The sequence below is a fragment of the Sphaerodactylus townsendi genome, linkage group LG16 (assembly GCF_021028975.2).
Source record: "Sphaerodactylus townsendi isolate TG3544 linkage group LG16, MPM_Stown_v2.3, whole genome shotgun sequence".
In the NCBI taxonomy this organism is placed as follows: domain Eukaryota; kingdom Metazoa; phylum Chordata; class Lepidosauria; order Squamata; family Sphaerodactylidae; genus Sphaerodactylus; species Sphaerodactylus townsendi.
The window spans coordinates 21060995-21079557 of NC_059440.1; the positions used below are offsets into that span (position 1 = coordinate 21060995).

Here is an 18563-nt window from a genome sequence, read left to right on the forward strand (position 1 = left end):
GGGAAGTAATTGCACCATTCTACTCTGCATTAGTCAGACCTCATGTAGAGTACTGTGTTCAGTTCTGGGCACTGCGATTTAAGAAGGATATTGACAAGCTGGAATGTGTCCAGAGGAGGGCAACCAAAATGTTAAAACGTCTGGAATCCGTGCCCTCTGAAGAGAGGCTTAGAGAGCTGGATATGTTTAGTCTGGAGAAGCAAAGGTTCAGGGTGGACATGAATATTTGAAGGGATGCCATGGCGAAGAAGGAGCAAGCTTGTCTGTTGCTGACTCAGAGACTAGGACATGGAGTAATGGATTTAATGTGCAGGAAAAGAGATTCCACCTAAACATTAGGAAGAACTTTCTGACTATCAGGGCTGTTCAACAGTGGAATTCACTGCCTTGGAGAGTGGTGGAGTCTCCTTCTTTGGAGGTTTGTAAACAGAGGCTGGATGATCATATGTCAAGAGTGCTTTGATTGTGTATTCCTGCATGGCAGGGGGTGCGACTTGATGGCCCTTGTGGTCTTTTCCAACTCTATGATTCTGACTGGAAGAACCCCATGGCCACCCCATCTCTGCTTGGTCACAAGCCCTTTCCCTTTGCCTCCAGTTTTAAGTTCAGACAACAGAAAGTTTGCAGTTTCTAGTGGGACTTGGGGGGAGGTAATTTGCCGTGAGCCATACTTATCTCTGTCGAACCTGGAGCAACCCAAACTGTGCTTTGCATCAAGGTGCCAGCTGGCGGAGAGAAGGCTGAGAATGAGGAAAGGGAAGACAGTGCTGAGAGCCAAGCAAAATCCGGAACGGAAAACACTGAAGAGGGAGAGAAAGCAGAACCTCATTTGGAACAGCCCAGTAAAGGTCAGGACTTGCCTTGTTCTGGAAATGAGCAACGTTGGGAAGGCTAGAGGTGTGGGATTTGAAGGGCTTTGGGGTCGGCTTATTCGTCGGGCAGACCTGACGCAGTGAAACCTGTAGCTGATCGAGAGTTCATAATAAATTGAACACTAGTTCAACCTTTAGGTTGGAGGAGTGAAATGACTCTAAAATTACTGTTAACATGTACTCAGTGGGCCTGTATGGAATAGTGATTAGAGCATAGGTGTCAAATTCGCGGCCCTCCAGATGTTATGGACTACACTTCCCATCATCCCCTGCCAGCATGATGCTGGCAGGGGATGATGGGAACTGTAGTCCATAACATCTGGAGGGCCGCGAATTTGACACCTGTGGATTAGAGTATGGGACTAGGACCTGAGAGACCTCTGCTTGAATTCCTACTCTACCTGGCTGGCTGGCTGGCTTTGGGCCAGTCATGTTCTCTCAGCCTGATCTACCTTACAGGGGTGATGTGAGAATAAAATGGAAGAGTGGAGAACAATGTTGTAAGCTGTTTCAGGTCCCCATTGGGGAGAAAAGCAGGGTTTCAGTATTCAAGTAAACTCCTATGCTGATCACAGGTGGCCACATCTGAACAGAGAGAAGATCCTCATGGGAATCAATAGGGAATCAAAACCGAGGCCCCTTCCGCACATGCAGAATAATGCACTTTCAATCCACTTTCAATGCACTTTGCAGCTGGATTTTACTGTGCGGAACAGCAAAATCCACTAGAAAAAAATTGTGAAAGTGGATTGAAAGTGCATTATTCTGCAGGTACGGAAGGGGCCTGAGAGCAAGTTGGATAGGTAGGCAATTCCTAAGCTCATACCCTGTTGGCCACAGAAGCTCTGACTAATCTTAGCCAACCTCACAAGGTTGTTGTGAGCATACAGTTTTTTTTGTTTTTTAGCTAAACTCGTCTACTTTGCTTGTGCTTTATCTCCCTACTTCCAGCTCCCACAGATGAGGCCGCTCAGGAGAATGAAAAGCCTGCAGAAAAGCCCGAATTAAATGCCAGCCCTTGTAAAGGGAGCGGTAAAGATCCCAAGCCAGGTAAAGGTCTCTTCTCCAGCCCTGCAAACCATTTTCCTGGGCTGGGAACTAAGACTATCTGCCCTCTTGCTAGGTCAATTGCCAATTGGCCGTGCTGGCTGGGGCTGATGGGAATTGTAGTCCATGAACATCTGGTTGGCCACCCCTAAGCTAGACAATTTAAAAGCACTGTTCAGAAACAGGATGTAATGAACACCTGGGACTACAGTGGCATCCCAGGTGCTGTGGAGATGCTGCCCCTGGAGCCGCACCCACCCAGTAGAGGGGAACGTCAAACCCATTTGCTGTCTGGGATACTGTTTTGCAAAACCCACATGGCAGTGCCTGGTTCCTTGCAGGCAGCCTCTCTTCCCATGGCCCCCAATGTGTGCCCAGGTCAGTTGGGGCTTCTTTCTGTGCCCTTGCTGTGGGTGTGGTCAGGGCAGCTGGAACTCCATTGGGTGGCTGAGATTTTACCATTCTTGGTCCAACCTTCGTGGCCTTTGCTAACCAGATGATGCCAAAGCAGAAGAGAAGGGGTCAGCGGAGGCTCAGCAGAACGGGGAGAAGGAGGATGATGAAGATGGGAAGAAGGACGACAAGAACGGGATCCGGTTCATGTTCAACATTGCGGATGGAGGCTTCACGGGTAAATGAGAGACCTCTCCCCTCTGGGTCTTGTAGCCCAGAATTTCCCTAAATTTCTGATGGCTAAGGCATGCTTCCCTTTAACCCCTGGAAAGCTTTTGGACAGTGCTTACCCACCCTTTAAGGAGTCCCTCTGATACCTTGTTTCTGCATGACTTGCTGATCTGGTTGTGCCTTCTGATCAGCTGATGGATTCAGAGCAGGGACTCATGCAGAACTACAGTAGGGATCATCCTCTGAGTGAGGTCAACACGCTTTGGAAACCAATGGGATGCTGAGAAAATGTAATACTCAAACATGTCCATTACAATTAAGTTGTCCCTTGCTATTCTGGGTAGGGTTGCACTCTCCCTAGAGTGGTGAGGTTACGGCTTGGTGGTGTTGCTGGACCCAGGCCTCTTGTTGGATAAGAAGGCGGCAGCCATGCCTTTCCTGGACTAAAAAGATCCTGCCACCATTGATGTCTAGGTTTGACTACTGCAGTGGCTGCCCTTGAAGACTGTTCAGAAGCTAAAGCTCGTACAGAATGCTGGAGTCCTAATGATGAGTGGATTGTAGGGACCACGTCCCTCCAGTATTTTTCCACCTACATTCCTAGTTAGCTTCAGGGTTCAGTTTAAGGTGCTGGTATTGACCTTTAGGGCCCTATATAGCTTGGGACCATTGTACCTTAAGGACCTCCTACCCCAATATGGACCTGCCCAACCACTGTGGTTATTTTCAGGTTGGCAACCCAAGAGAGTGCCTTCTCAATGATGGCACCAAAATTTAGAATTCTCAGGGAGATTCATCTGTTCCCCTTGGTCATTGTTTCCTGCCAGTATGTGAAGACATATCTGTTTCATTTGGCATTCCCTTGCTGACTTACCTCCCTGTTCATGTGTTTTAATTGTTTATGTGTTTCGTTTGAATCATAGAGTTGGAAGAGACCACATGGGTCATCAAGTCCAACCCAGTGCCATCCAGAAACACACAGTCAAAGCACTCCTGAGAGATGGCCAGCAAGTCTCTGTTTAAAAAGCTCCAAAAAAAGGAGACTCCATGGCAGCATATTTTAATGTCAAACAGCCCTTCCCATCAGGAAGTTCTTCCTGAAGTTTAGGTGGAATCTCTTTTCCTGCATTTTGAACCCATTAGTGTTTGCCTTAGTCTCTGGAGCAGCAGAAAACAAGCTTGCTCCCAACATGACATCCCTTCAAATATTTAAGCATAACTGTCACGTCACCCCTTAACCTTCTCTTCTCCAGACTAAACATACCCAGCTGAGCTCCCTAAACCGTTCCTCGTAGGGCATGAAATCCAGACCTTTTATCATTTTGGCCAGCCTCCTCTGGACCCTTGTCAAAATCCTATTGTTTTAAATTGGTTTCATACTGCCTATTTTCAAAAGCTGTTTTGATGTTTTTGATCGTTGGCACCTTGGTTGCGGACCCGGAGTTATATGGAAAGAGTGCATCAAAATGTTGCAAATAAACTATTCCTTAATTGCCAATTGCAGCTCTTGTCCATTTGCTTTTGCAGAGCTGCACACGCTGTGGCAGAACGAAGAAAGGGCTGCTGTTTCCTCGGGGAAGATTTATGACATCTGGCACCGGAGGCATGATTACTGGCTCCTGGCAGGAATCGTCACGTATCCTTAGTTCTGCTTATGAGGAGTTCTATTTAGCAGAGCCAGCATGGTGTGGGAGCCGGCGTGGTGTAGTGGTTAAGCGCAGGTGGATTCTAATCTGGAGAACCGGGTTTGATTCCGCACTCCTCCGCCTGAGTGGCCAAGGCTTATCTGGTGAACCAGATGTGTTTTCACCCTCCTACATTCCTGCAGGGTAATCTTGGGCTAGTCATAGTTCTTCGGAACTCTCTCCGCCCCACCTACCTCACAAGGTGCCTGTTGTGGGGAGAGAAAGGAAAAGGAGCTTGTAAGCCATGGATTTAAAGGCAGATCCAGTTTTACAAAAATATTGCGATTCCTGAACTCCTAGAGAGGCAGATCAACAGGCAGACCTAGGCACCTTGAGCAACTGAAAATTGTCCCATTATCCAACACGTGCTAGTTATAAACAAAAGAATTAGTGAGTTCCTCTGTTATTTGCCCGATTTTTACTCTCAAATAGTTCTTTTTAGGCCAGTCACTACTACAAAGGGCATTCAAAATAGGAATTTTGGATTTTTTGACCCTTGGAGATCCCTTTATGAAACTATTTTTTTTACACATTTGATTGATTGATTGATTAGATTTGTATACCGCCCTCCCCATTTGCTTGCTGAGACCTCTGTGGTTATTTCCCTCAATTCTGGCTGCTGCCTTCAGCCACGGCTACGCTCGCTGGCAAGACATCCAGAATGACCCCCATTACGTCATCCTCAACGAACCCTTCAAGTCGGAGATCCAGAAGGGCAACTATCTGGAGATGAAGAACAAGTTCCTGGCTCGGCGATTCAAGGTGAGGTTTCTTGGGAAAGGGCTCGTACCAGTGGCAGGCTCTTCCAGGTTGGGGAGCCACAGAGCTGGAAGTTCCTCTTATGCCAGTGGGGTTGGCAAACACGCCAGTGCGACCCCTGGTGCCTCCCCGCTGGTATAAGAGGACACCATTTGCCCCCCGACTCTGGATCGGGCTATGTAGAAAGCAGCAGTGGCGTAGTGCTTAAGAGTAGGTGCACTCTAATTTGGAGAACTGGATTTGATTCCCCGCTCTGCCACTTGAGCTGTGGAGGTTTATCTGGGGAACTAGGTTAGCCTGTGAACTCCAACACATGCCAGCTGGGTGACCTTGGGCTAGTCACAGTTCTTACGGAGCTCTCTCAGCCCCACCCACTTAACCAGGGGTTTGTTGTGGGGGGTGGGAAGGGAAAGGAGTTTGTAAGCCCCTTACAGGAGAGAAAGGGGGGATATAAATCCAAACTCCTCCTCCTCCTCCTCCTCCTCCTCCTCCTCTTCTTCTTCTTCTTCTTCTTCTTCTTCTTCTTCTTCTTCTTCTTCTTCTTCTTCAGATGGCATAGTTGCAAAATCTTATAATGATCTAAGCCTCAGGCGACTCAGTGAAATTGGCTGTTGGGCAGAGGTTGAACCAAGTTGTTTTTTGAAGGATCATAGCTGTTAGAAACTGCTGAGTCACAGAGAACAAACAAGATTTGGCAGGGACTGGATTGACGGTCAGTGCCATGGGGCAGTGGGGAAATCTGGGGCCTGCAAAGGGACTCTCCTTTCTGACCTAGAGATGCACACTTGCACAGAGTGAATTATACAGATGCTGAATCTGACATTCTTGACAGAGCATAAATACGATCCTTTTGGAAAGACGTTTGACATCCTTCAGTTTCTAAACTGAGGAATGTCACTCTTGATCAATTCTGATTCTCTAGGAACTTGCCCTTACGTTGCCTGGATGTCTGCTGGCATTAAGTATGAATCTGTGGAAGAAGGGCCGGCAACCTTTTATCATTAAAGAGCCAAACCGCCTCAAAATTTCAGAGGAAGAGATCAACAAATAAAAACCATTTGCCTAAATGAAACTATACCACTTCACGTTACTGATGATTGGTGTGTGGATTTTTCCTGCGTAACCAAACACTGGTTGTTGTGAATCCTTTATTAGGAAATGACACACTCCCAGCTTCATCCAAACCTGGAGGGGGTGGGACATGGTGCCAGTGTGGCACCCCCCACCCCCCGCCCCCCAGAGGGCATGGATTCCAGCTTTTTACCATTTTGGCTACCCTCCTCTGGACCTTTTCCAGCTTGTCAATATCCTTCTTGAATTGCGGTGCCCAGAACTGTACATAGGAGACCACCAAGGAAGTCCAGGGTGACAGCACATAGGCAGGCAGTGGCAATCCACCTCTGTTCGTCTCTAGCCATAAAAACTCTGGTTGCCATAAATTGGCTGTGACCACTGGTGGGATTCAAATAATTTAACTGCTGGTTGTTTATGAGCACCATTTTAGCAGCCGGTTCTGCTGAAGTGGTTCAATCGGCTGAATCTCACCACTGGCTGTGACTTGACTACGCTTTTCATCACCACACTAACAGCTATCCATTAGGAAAATCTGCATTTGCTTGGGGCCGGACTCAGGTGCCAGATGGCTTGCGGTCCAGTCTGAAACAAATCTCTGGGGACTTGGAGTCAGGACCAGTCCTTTTGGAGTTTGCTGGTTATCCTTGCGAGGGAGCAGCCAAATGTCGCCCCTCTGGTGAGGCAGGGCACCGTCCACTTGGACACAACTCTTGTCCTCTCTGTGTTTGGTCCCAGCTGCTGGAGCAGGCGTTGGTGATCGAGGAACAGCTGCGCAGGGCCGCGTACCTCAACATGACCCAAGAGCCCAACCACCCGGCCATGGCCCTCAACGCCCGCCTGGCCGAAGTGGAGTGCCTTGCCGAGAGCCACCAGCATCTCTCCAAAGAATCCCTTGCCGGAAACAAACCTGCCAACGCCGTCCTTCATAAAGGTTTGTCCTTCCCTTCCCAGCAGGGGCTGCCTCGACGCTGATGCCCTCCGACTCCTGGCACCTTGGGCGGGTCAGTGCTGGCAAAGCGAGGCTAGAGACGTTGCGGATCTCCTTGCCACACCAGTGGAGAATCCCTTCCCTTACCCGTTATTTATTGACTTCATAAGTCATGAGAGCCAGTGTGGTGTAGTGTTTAAGAGCAGGTGGACTCCAATCTGGAGAACCGGGTCTGACTCCTGGACCTGAGCAGCGGAGCCTTATCCAGTGAACTGGATTTGTTTTCCCTGCTCCTACACATGAAGCCTGCTGGGTGACCTTGGCCTAGCTTGCGCTTCCCCATGAGGAGCAGAAGTGTAAAACTGGCAGCACAAAGAGAGGCCCTACAGAATGGCTGCCAAACCGGTTACCAGTGCTTGCGGGATCTTGGTGTCCTTGGGCTGCATTCGGCCCCTGACCGCTTGCAATTTGCATTGCAGTCCTAAACCAGCTGGAAGAGCTGCTGAGCGACATGAAAGCCGATGTGACCCGCTTACCTTCCATGTTGTCCCGGATCCCGCCTGTTGCTGCTCGCCTGCAGATGTCCGAACGGAGCATCCTGAGCCGCCTGACAAACCGCGGAAGTGACCCCGTGGTCCAGCAGGTGAGAAAGGATCTGGCTTGATCCTTGAAAAGGAGAAATGTCTCAGGGTTACTGTTGATTCGGAGGGGTTGCCAAGCTCCTGGTAGGGCCTTGAGATTTCCCCGTATTTCAAGTGATCTCCAGATGACAGAGATCGACTCCACTGAACAGAATGGCTGCCTTGGAAGGCGGGCTCTATGACATCACATCCTGCTGAGGTCCCTCCCCTTCATAAGCTCCACCCTCAAATCTCCAGAAATTTCCTGGGTTGGAGCTGCCAACCCTAGTAGGTAGAGAAGTTGGGAGTGGCTAATCCTGGTGAAGGAAATGTACCCTGCATGTATGTAACAGATTAGGTTCACTTTGTCATGGGAGGGTCTCACTTGACTGCTACATGTTGCAACCCGGTCTGTTCAGCCTTTTCCCTTCCAGCTCAGAGGACCTTGGTGGGGTGCATGCTTGTAAATATCACCTACTCTTAGCTTGTGGATCCTGAGTTCAAATCTGTACACATGCACCCTCTTCCTCCCCACACAGGCCTCCTTTGGCTCCTCCCAGATGTATAGCAACAACTTTGGGCCAAACTTCCGAGGTCCAGGACCGGGTGGAATTGTGAACTACAGCCAGATGCCCCTGGGACCTTACGTGACAGGTGAGCGGTGCTTCGTGTTGGTGCCTTTCCCTTCCACTCTCTCCCTCTCTCTTTTTCTCTTGCTCTCTCTCTCTCTCTCTTTGACTTCAAGAGGACAAATTTTAAAATGGGGGCCCCAAGAAAACAAAACAAAAACTCTGCCACTCAGGTGGAGGAGTGGGGAATCAAACCCGGTTCTCCAGATTAGAATCCACCTGCTCTTAACCACTACACCAAGGGCATTGGGCAAGCCGGCTGTTTTCTCTCTCATTATTAGATATTTAGCCGTTTGCAAGAGTTTCCTCTGCAGTTCTCATTGCTCCGAGAGGTAAGGGCCGTCTTATTACTCTCTGCTCACCCATGTACTGTCGTTCTGTCTTCAGTTATCAGGTGTGTGTATGTGTGCGCGTGCTCATGTGTGCATAATCTGGTACAATTCACTCCCTGCGGCATACAAAAAGACAACCAATAAATATTTACGAAATTTATAATAAAGTGTCACAGTGCAATTCAAAACAATAATCACCTATTGATTAAAGCATTCAAAATACAATAGAAAGAACATAGGAAGAGAATTCAATTCAAGACAACTTCTCTTAATATTCTGATCTCATTTTGAACAAGACGCTGAGAGCCAAGCATAATTAGTCCAATAGTAAACAAGACTCTGGAAGCCAAACATGAGCGGTTTTCACGATAAGATGTCTGTAACAATAAATATGAACTATAAATGCTCTTGCGTCAAAGTACCATGTTCAGTAATGCACAAAATAATGGTTTTGACAAAGACAGTGCATACAAATGAATGATAATTATTACATTCGTTCAGGACTATTTTATAATGTGGAAGCATACAATTTTCTCAGCCGTTGCACTTCAACTGACCGTAATAACATCTTTATGTGGAACAGAGTATATCTACGCTTCTGAGGGGGTTCCAGAAGAGGGGTAGGACAGCCTCACTCACTACCAAAGGGGACCATCCCTGAAAGTGTTCAGCACATCCGAGAATCCTGAACTCCTGCATTGTTTACGGTTGCGTCAGCCTGGTGTCAGCCTTCTGCCTTTCTGGCAGGCCCTCTGTAGGGAGGCTTCCCACCTGGACGGCCCAGGGGAGCCAAATGTCTTTAGATTTCGGCAGCTAAGCAGGGTCAGCCCTGGTTAGTATTTGGATGGGAGACCACCAAGAAAGACGAGGGATGCTATGCAGGGAAGGCAGTGGCAAACCACCCCAGAACTTTTCTTACTATGAAAACTCCATAAGTCAATTGCAACTTGACGGCACTTTACACCCGCCCTCTGCAGGGAGGGGTTGGGAGCTTGCTGGTGTCTTTATCAATAGTTCTATACTGCGCTTCTTCAGAGAGCTCAGAGTGGTCATTGAATCATAGAGCTGGAAGAGACCCCAAGGGCCATCACGTCCAACCCCCTGCAATGCAGGAACACACAATCAAAGCACCCCAGACAGATGGCCATCTAGCCTCTTTTTAAAAACCTCCAAAGAAAGAGACTCCACCATACTCTGAGGTAGTGCGTTCCACTGGTCAGTTCATTGCAGGGAACATCCAAAGCTCAGAATCCCAGAGCTTTCCCCTAGGGACTGCATCTGCTTTGATTCACCAGTGGGTGGCGCTGGGCCATCCACATGGAGGGCTATGCACATGGAAGGAACCTGGAAGGGTGAACATCAGAACCCCCCACCCATTCTTGGGGAGTTTCTGCTTTTCTCACCACATGATGGTGTCATTTTGAGGACGTGTTTCCTCCATTCATAGCTTGTCTTTCTTGCTGTTTATTTAATGGCTTCACTGATAGCACATCTTTCTCCAGACTCCGTGGAGCTTTAGATAGCCTACTCTTTAGTGTCCAGCCTCTGTCATTTCCTACAATATCTGTTTCGCTTTGTGTCAGTCAAAGACTTCCCCTCCGCACGTCTCTTTTCACCTGGCAAGAAAGCGGCGCACTTTTCTTAAGACCCACAGCTGGAAACAAATGCCACCTTTTGTCATTCCAGAGACTTGACTGCTGCAAGGCTTTCCAGGTGGGGCTGCCCTTGTAGACGTCATGTCTACATGAGCTCCTTCTCCCAGCAGGGCTGGGTCTGTGAAAGTGCACCGTCAATCTCAGCCGCCCCATTGGAGTTTTGTAGTTTTGAAAAACAGCACCGGTCAGGCCAAATATTTTAACAACTGCAACCAATCTAAGCTCAGATTCGTCCCCCCACCCACTGCATGGGTCTAAGGATGTAACCTTCTCCCGCTTTGTTCTTTCAGCGACACCTAACGGGCCAACCCCGAGCTACCCCGACAAAAAGATACCCGAGTCACTGAAAGAAGGCGGAGCCGTAGAATGCAAAGGACGGCCTCATGACGTCATCTGCATCGAAGACTAAGCGTTTGGCTCTGGGCTCGCCATGTCCATATCCAAAAGTGTTCTTCAAAACAAGAAAAAGGACAACCCCCCCCCCCCCCCAAACACCCCCATTTCATGAACTTCTTTGAGAGGGGACATCCCACTTCCTTGTGTCGCTCTTTTTTTTCCTTTTTGCACTTTCTTACGGAAGACTTGAAAAGTTTGTTGGCTGGGGTAGGACAGCTTTTATCTTGCCGTTGTCCTCTGTTTCTGCTGACATGTGGCCGGATCGGATGGGAGAGCGGAAGCGGGCGTCGGGAAGGTTGAAACAGACCTGAGCGGATCCCGAAGCCGAGAGAAGCACCTTGCCCGTCTCCGTTCCGCCTGTGCTCGGAGAAGGTGCGTTTTCGCTCTTTGGGCGCAGGTGTGGGCCAGGGGGGGGGGGTAGGTTGAGTGATGCTCTGGTGAGGGAGGGGGGCTTTGAGTAGGCTTGATGTCGCCATCTAGATGTGCATTCAGCTGCTAGCCCAAGTTGGGACACAGCCCTCATCAACGGATTCAGCTGAGAAGAATAAAGCAGAATCCAGGACTAGCCAGCCCAAGGTGACCGCTTTGAGCTTGCCTTGATGTCACAGGAAGCATCCACCAATCAGTTTGAATTTTAGCCTGCTGTTCTTCCCTGGAGGGGGGGCATGTATGACTCTCCCCTCGACTGTTTCTTGCCACAACATCCCTGCAAGGTAGGGCAAGCTGAGAGGGAGCGTGGTGGGCTCAGGGTCCTCCAGAGTGAGCAGGGATTTGAACCTGACCCTCCCCACCCCTTGTTTGCTCCGCTAACCGCTATGCCACGCTGGCTCTCACGTGCTTAATGTTCTCTCTTGTTGAAGTCAGTGTACTTCCAAAGTGCTTAACAGCAGCTGGAGACTTTAAGAGGGTCGGCTTTCCGCCTTGGGCAACGAGTGGTGCGCACACACTCCAGATGTGCCGTCATCCAGTCCATCCCTTGACCTCTCTGCCCTGCATTATTGCATGCCTTTGGCGGCTGCTGGCTGAATGTCTGAATCAATCACAGGTGAGGCAATACGGCTGTCCATGTCACAGTGACAGCTGCCCATGCCCTCATGCCAGTTGTCTCTTGCTCTGCCAGATCCTACATGACGCACAGGGGTGCCTGAACCAGCCCTGGGGCCTCTCCAGGACTGTCAGTGCAACTCACCTGTACATGCCAGGCTGTTGAGCCAGTGAAGTGAACCCACAAGAACGCAGGCAGAAAATATCGAACCAGAGTTGCCGATTTTTGTGGCTTATTCCCCCTCCCTCCTTCCCTGCCCCCTGAAAAAATCACTGCTGCGCCAGAACTGAATCTTAAAGGATGCCCCCTCCTTGTGTTAGTTCTCATTCCGTCCCACCTGCTTGAGCTGAGTTTGCTACTTCAAAGCACCTGTCTGTCCTTTTCCCCTGTGGCCAGCTGGAAGACACCTGGCTCTCCTACCGTCCCCCCTCCCCAGTGTGGTTTCTCCCCCTTGTAGTGCACAAATTCAAGACATTGTTTTAAAATAACACTGGGCCGGCCATCCCTCTTTTCTTGGGGGGGGGGGGGCAAGGTTCCCATTCTTATGGCTGATAACAGCATACAGGGAGATATCAACCCAACTGGTAAAGGATGCTATCTGGAAAGACATAAAACAAAACAAAAAGAACCACCTTTGAGGACCATCCCAGATGTCCTGCTAAATTTCCTGGCTTCTCTGACCTTGGAGATTTTGCTGTTTCAGAGTATCTGATCTTCACAAATAGGGAGATTCGTTCTTTTCTAGCCTTCTCCGGATTGATCGGGATTGTGTGGCTGGAGCAGTCCCGGGTCTGGTTTCCTCCAGCAAGAACAGACACCCCAGTTCATTGAGGTCTGTGTGTCAGTTAAGCTAGGAAGAGGGGAAATTTCTTGTGGTAACCACCTAGTGGGGCAGTCCTGTACAGAGCTACATCACTCTATGCCAGGGGTAGGGAACCTGCGGCTCTCCAGATGTTCAGGAACTACAATTCCCATCAGCCCCTACCAGCATGGCCAATTGGCCATGCTGACAGAGGCTGATGGGAATTGTAGTTCCCTAATTTATCAATGCTATCACGATTTCAACTGGAGCACTCTGAATAGGGCAAAATTGTTCTCCATGTGCACAATTCTTGGAGATTTGGGAGCAGAGACTGGGAAGTGTCGAGTTTGGGGAGGGGGCTCAGCAGCCATGTGAGGCTATGGAGTCCGCCCTCCAAGATGGCCATTTCCTGCAGGGTAGTCCATCTCTACAGACTGGAGTTCCAGGTGAACACTACGGCCCCTTCCGCACATGCAGAATAATGCACTTTCAATCCACTTTCACAATTGTTTGCAAGTGGATTTTGCTATTCCGCACAGTGAAATCCAGCTGCAAAGTGCACTGAAAGTGGGTTGAAAGGGCCTCACCTGGGAGTTGGTAATTCTCCTTTCTATAAGGGAGGTTCGCCCCCTCCCGCAGTTACCTGTTTCACCCGTGACTCAGTTCGTTTGCCAAAATTGCGCTAGCTTGATGCTCTTTTAGATTCGGCATCATTCATGAGTCCAGGTGGGACACAAGTCATCGATGAGTCCAGGTGGGAGAAAGTCTTCATGGAACAGGTATGTTTGACCTGGCCTTTGTGTAGTTAGAGGGTACGGTTGCCAACCAGGCAGTGTGTTGCTGGGCCGACCAATAAAATGGTGTTCTGTCAGGTCTTGAAAAACCTGCAAACTCTGATCTCTGCTCTTCACCTCCCATTTTGTACCCCGACTCTGCCACCTGACCTACTAGGCCCCCTTCCACCCACTTGCTCTGCCCCATGGCCTTGCACAAAATGCTGGGCCGAAGAGATTCCCGGACGGCCATCTTGCTTTCCCCTCAGACCCTCACTTTCTATTTATAAGAAAAGGGGGTGCAAACTTTTTATGGTAGGTTCATGCCCATTTGTGAGATGACCTGGGTTTGTGAGGAGGACTTAGTCTAATGGCAGCAAGAGGGAAAGGTTGATGGGATTGTTCGAAGCCGCTTTGCCATACAACTCCCTAGTTTTTTTGTTTTGTTTTCATTCTTGGGCTAACCAACAAGCTGCACCGCAAAGCAAACACCTTTTTCTAGGCGGCTTTTCCGGCCACTTTATAACCTGCGCAAAATTGTGTTTCTTTTTGTATCCTGTGACTGTTGGAAGTTTTCTTTTTTAAGTTTGTTTTTCGTTGTTTCTTTTAATTTTGTGTTTTAATAAATCATTTTGAAAAGGAACACTGGAGGGCTCCGTTCTTCTCACGGTTCTGTCAGACTTCCGATGTCGAAAAGGAGAAAGAGGGACAGGTGTCAGGTTGGGCCTGTGAGTAAAAAGACCGAATCAAAGGGGGTCTGTTGATGGCTCAAACCCTGCCGGTCCACACTGTGCCCTCCATTGAAACCGCCCTCCTCCAAATCCCAGCCTCAATCTGCTCACTATGGCCACTATGCCCCAAACATCCTCTCAGTTTCTATTCTATGCTCCAAGTTTCTTCCTCATTTCTAAACGCGTGGCTGTCGGCCTGTTGTCCTCTTAATGCCGAGACCAGAGGTGGGATCCAACCAGTTCTCACCACTTCTCTAGAAGTGGTTACTAATTTTTTCTGAGTGCCGAGAAGGGGTTACTACAGCAACCTCCCTGCCCAATAGGGACTGGAAGTGCATGTGTGCGGCGCTGCCACTGTTTGAATCCCACCACCATCGGAACCTGCTATTAAAATTTTTGCATCCCACCACTGGCCGAGACCAAACTTCCACCTCAGAAAGTCCTTACCTTAATCTGTTCTCCGTATCACTTCATACGAGCTGTACTTTCCTCTTGTCTATTCCCCATCTGCGGTGCACGTTCAAGTTTGCTCTTTCTCAACACTGACCTTTTGAAAATGTGCCTCTCTTCAGCCAAAACTCTGAAAATGCCCCGGTTATCTCTGGACTGGACTAGTGCCTCGACTTCCCCTCTGGCCTCCCACTGTCATATCTCAGCACATAACACCTCTATCCCAAACTCTCTTAGCAAAATTGTTTGCCCAGCTCATTGTTTCTTCGGAGTCCCCCCCGTCTGGGGAATCGGGAGGGGGGGGGGGTCTGTCTCCAGCAAGCCAATTTCTTGTCTTTATACACTGTGATGTGACCTCGTACCCCGTCTCATACTAGAGTTAAAAACAATAAAACAAAAACAATAAAAACACCATCAATAAAATATAGCAATAAAAACTGCAATAAAAATAGCCTTAAAATAACCCCAACCCTGACTCTCTTGCCCCACCCTGCCCCCTACTCTTGCCTGCCAAGAGTAGGGGCTGGGCTGGGGCTGGGGGTTATTTTTGGGGTGTTAATGCCACTTTATTGTAGTTATATTGTTATTTTCATTGTTAAATGTAGCCTTGCCTCTTGCTGCAGTGAGGCTGTACTGACCAAGGGTATGCCAGTTTATGGCTGGTCCTTTCTTTGGGCTGGGGCAGGTCCTGATGTGGGGTGGCCCCATGTTGGGGTGGCCCCTCAGGACATTGGCTCATTGGGAATCCTCCTGGTGACCTTAATGGCCAATCTGCCTCTGGATATGGTGATGACATGTGGTCCACTGGGCAGGGGTAGCCGCTATTGTCTGGTGCCACTTGTTATGTTGTGTGTAGGCTATGCATATCCTTCAAATTTCCGCCTTGCATCTGAATTACTTCCTGTTGTTGCACCAGGGGCCCCATTCTCTTGTGGCATTCATCGATTGTACATTTTGAATTCTTGTTAGTGCCTAAACTGTGCTTCCTATTGTTCATTTTACAAATAGCCAGACCCACTGCATTTAAAATGATTTTTAGATCTCATAATCATGCTGTTTCAAACTGGCTGGCTACAAAATGAAAACCAATGCTTAAGGACTGCCCCCCCCCCCCCCCCCACAAGCATACATTGATAATTAGCATGAGATCTTTCAAATGGAGATACTAAGGATAGAACGTGCAACCTTCTGCCTGCAAATCAGATGAAGAAGAGTTTTGATTTATACCCCACCTTTCTCTCCTGTAAGGAGACCCAAGGTGGCTTACCAGCTCCTTTCCCTTCCTCTCCCCACAACAGACACCTTGTGAGATAGGTGAGGCTGGGAGAGTTTGGAGAGAACTGTGATTAGCCCAAGACCACCCAGCAGAAATGTAGGAGTGCGGAAACGCATCTGGTTCACCAGTTAGGCCTCTGCCACTCAGGTGGAGGAGTTGGGAATCAACCCCAGTTCTCCAGATTAGAATCCACCTGCTCTTAACCACTGTACCACATTGGCTCTCACAGATCTGCAGACCCCAAGCTAACACCTGAACTACATTTTCCCCTCAAGTAGTTCACCCCAATTTCACCTCAGTGGATGCTGAAGGCTGTGGTGTTGCATTGTGGAAATATTACTAATTACTCTCTTTCCTCATTCAGCAAGACAAATCCTTTTCAAACTTCCTTATGCGAGTTGCAAAGCAAGAGAGAGAGAGAGAGAGAGAGTCACTGGAGCATTTGCTACAGACCAATAAGGCTCAATTATTTTATTTGTTCATTCCGTAAATACAGACAACTGTCTTTATCGGTCCAGGTCTTCATTCAGAAGCATGATTGATTGGGGCTAGCAGCCTTTGCCCTAGAAGGTTACGCGGTTAGCTCAGTATTCACAGTCGTCTACCTCATCTCTAGAGAGGTGTTTTTTTATTTACACACATGGAATCCAACAGAAAGACACCAGAAGATTCACCGTGGCATATTGACAGATTCCCCCCCTGGCTGCGGTGGCATTTCCACGCTCAGTCGGCTCCCTGAATGTAATTGACGAAGCAGCTAACACAGGTGACAAGCAGATTGTTGGGGGGGGGGGGGAGATATTTTGCAGGAGGGGGGGTTACTGAATGCCTTCCAAAATAAGAGAGATATCCTTTAGCAGGACGTCTGTTGTCCTCCAGTGTGCAAAGGGACTGTAGCAGGCTTGTAAAAGGCGAGTAACTGGTTTGCACAACTGTGCGTGTGCATGCCTTCGTCCTCATCTTGGGACTGCACCGCACACAGGCAAATAGTTCCAGCTGCAGAGCATCAGTTGGAGCATCCGTTTCGAGGCTGAAGACAGACAGCGTTTTTTGTTTGTTGCTCGTATCGAGAGCATCGAAGGTGGTTTGGAAGAGGCAGCGCCTTTCCCTGCTACTGGGAACAGGATTATTTTATCATTCCATTAAAGGGTACAGCGGAAGTGATAGGCAGGCGACTGCTTAAAATCTCTCCCACTGGAGGTGCTAATATAACAGGGGAGATTATAAGCAATGAAACGGACATGCCCTTTAGCACCAAGCTCAATCAAGTGGCTGTTCTACCTCTCTCTAGCAAATATAACCCGCCTCCATGGTCAGATTAACATACATGGTTCTCTGTCCACAAATAATGTTTACATCAATCCAGGGCCAGAATCAGGGGTAACTGCGCCCCGCGCCCTCTGCCACGCCCCCGCATTGGTGTGTGCCCGGTGCATCGCACCCCCTGTCCCCTTAGCACTACACCACTGCATCAAACCCATGAAGTAGGTTAGGCCAAGACTGCGAGATTGAATGATGAGCCCCCTTCCACCTTTCCAAGAGTTTTACCGGAGAACGGGGATTTCAACCCGGCTGACTCCTCCCATCGTAGTCCAATACATCACACAGATACTCACCTTTTATAAAAGAAAGGACCTGAATAACAGATCTGCTTCAAAATGGGACAAATCCCTGCGGGTGATTTTACACTTAAATATCTGGAAATATATTGGGGGTGGGGGTTGGAGATGGGATCTATGCAGCCTGCTCTGGATTGTGAGAAAACACGTCAGAAATGTGGGCTTGAGAATGTTGGTTGGCCAAAGATAAAGTAGTTTTAGGCATAAATAATTCAAACGGTTAACTTGGGGACGGGAATCCGACATTGCGTGTATTTTTAAAAAAACAAAGTTGTTTGTATGCTACAAGACCAGAGTGTGTCCTGCCTAATGAAAGGAGCTGGTCTCATGGAACAAGAAGGGCTATAGTTTCATTGGGCCTGTCTTTGGCCCCTTCTGCACATGCCGAATAATGCACTTTCAATCCACTTTGCAGCTGGATTTAACTGTGCAGAACAGCAAAATCCACTTGCAAACAACTGGGAAAGTGGATTGAAAGTGCATTACTCTGCATGAGCGGAAGGGGCCTTTGAGAATCTATGGAAATTTCAGCTACCCCTAGAATGTGAAAATGATTGCCACTGAGGACTGAGCTTCACTGAGGAAGTTTACTTCCTAAATTCAAGTCAAGGAGAACTGCCCAAGAATGAATGGCTGAAGAAGAAGAAGAAGAGTTTGGATTTATATCCCCCCTTTCTCTCCTGCAGGAGACTCAAAGGGACTCTCCTTGCCCTTCCCCCCTCACAACAAACACCCTGTGAAGTGGGTGGGGCTGAGAGAGCTCCGAGAAGCTGTGACTAGCCCAAGGTCACCCAGCTGGCGTGTGTGGGAGTGTACAGGCTAATCTGAATTCCTCAGGCGGCAGAGCTGGGAATCAAACCCGGTTCCTCCAGATTAGATACACGAGCTCTTAACCTCCTACGCCACTGCTGCTCCATGAAAACTGCAAGGGGAAGACAGCCCTTCTGGGGCATAATGTTTAGAATGCTACATCAGGACCTGGGAGATCCAGGTTGAAATCCCCCCCCACTGCCACAGAAGCTTGCTGATCAGTCATCCACTCTCAGTCTAATCTACCTCATAGGGTTATTGTGCAGATAAAATGGAGAAAAGGATAATGATGTTATGCCACTCTGGAAAGAAATGCGAGATCTCAATAAAGTAAATAAATGGCTGGCCCTCTATATTATAAAGACATTTGCTGCGCCATTGCAATTAACTGTAAATAATATGAGGTATAGATGTATGCTATGTGTATGGAATGTTC

General features: G+C 48.6%; 1 protein-coding gene across 1 annotated transcript in view; it reads left to right on the forward strand.

Annotated features, from left to right (window-relative positions):
* CHD5 (chromodomain helicase DNA binding protein 5) overlaps window positions 1-12201 on the forward strand; it is a 64201-nt gene extending 52000 nt beyond the window's left edge. Inside the window, 9 exon segments of the mRNA XM_048519041.1 lie at window positions 719-848; window positions 1824-1922; window positions 2416-2550; window positions 4071-4179; window positions 4858-4990; window positions 6797-6992; window positions 7469-7632; window positions 8149-8263; window positions 10516-12201. Of these exon segments, the coding sequence (XP_048374998.1) occupies window positions 719-848; window positions 1824-1922; window positions 2416-2550; window positions 4071-4179; window positions 4858-4990; window positions 6797-6992; window positions 7469-7632; window positions 8149-8263; window positions 10516-10634 (1200 nt within the window). The 3' untranslated portion in view covers window positions 10635-12201.
* Window positions 12202-18563: the final 6362 nt, after the last annotated feature.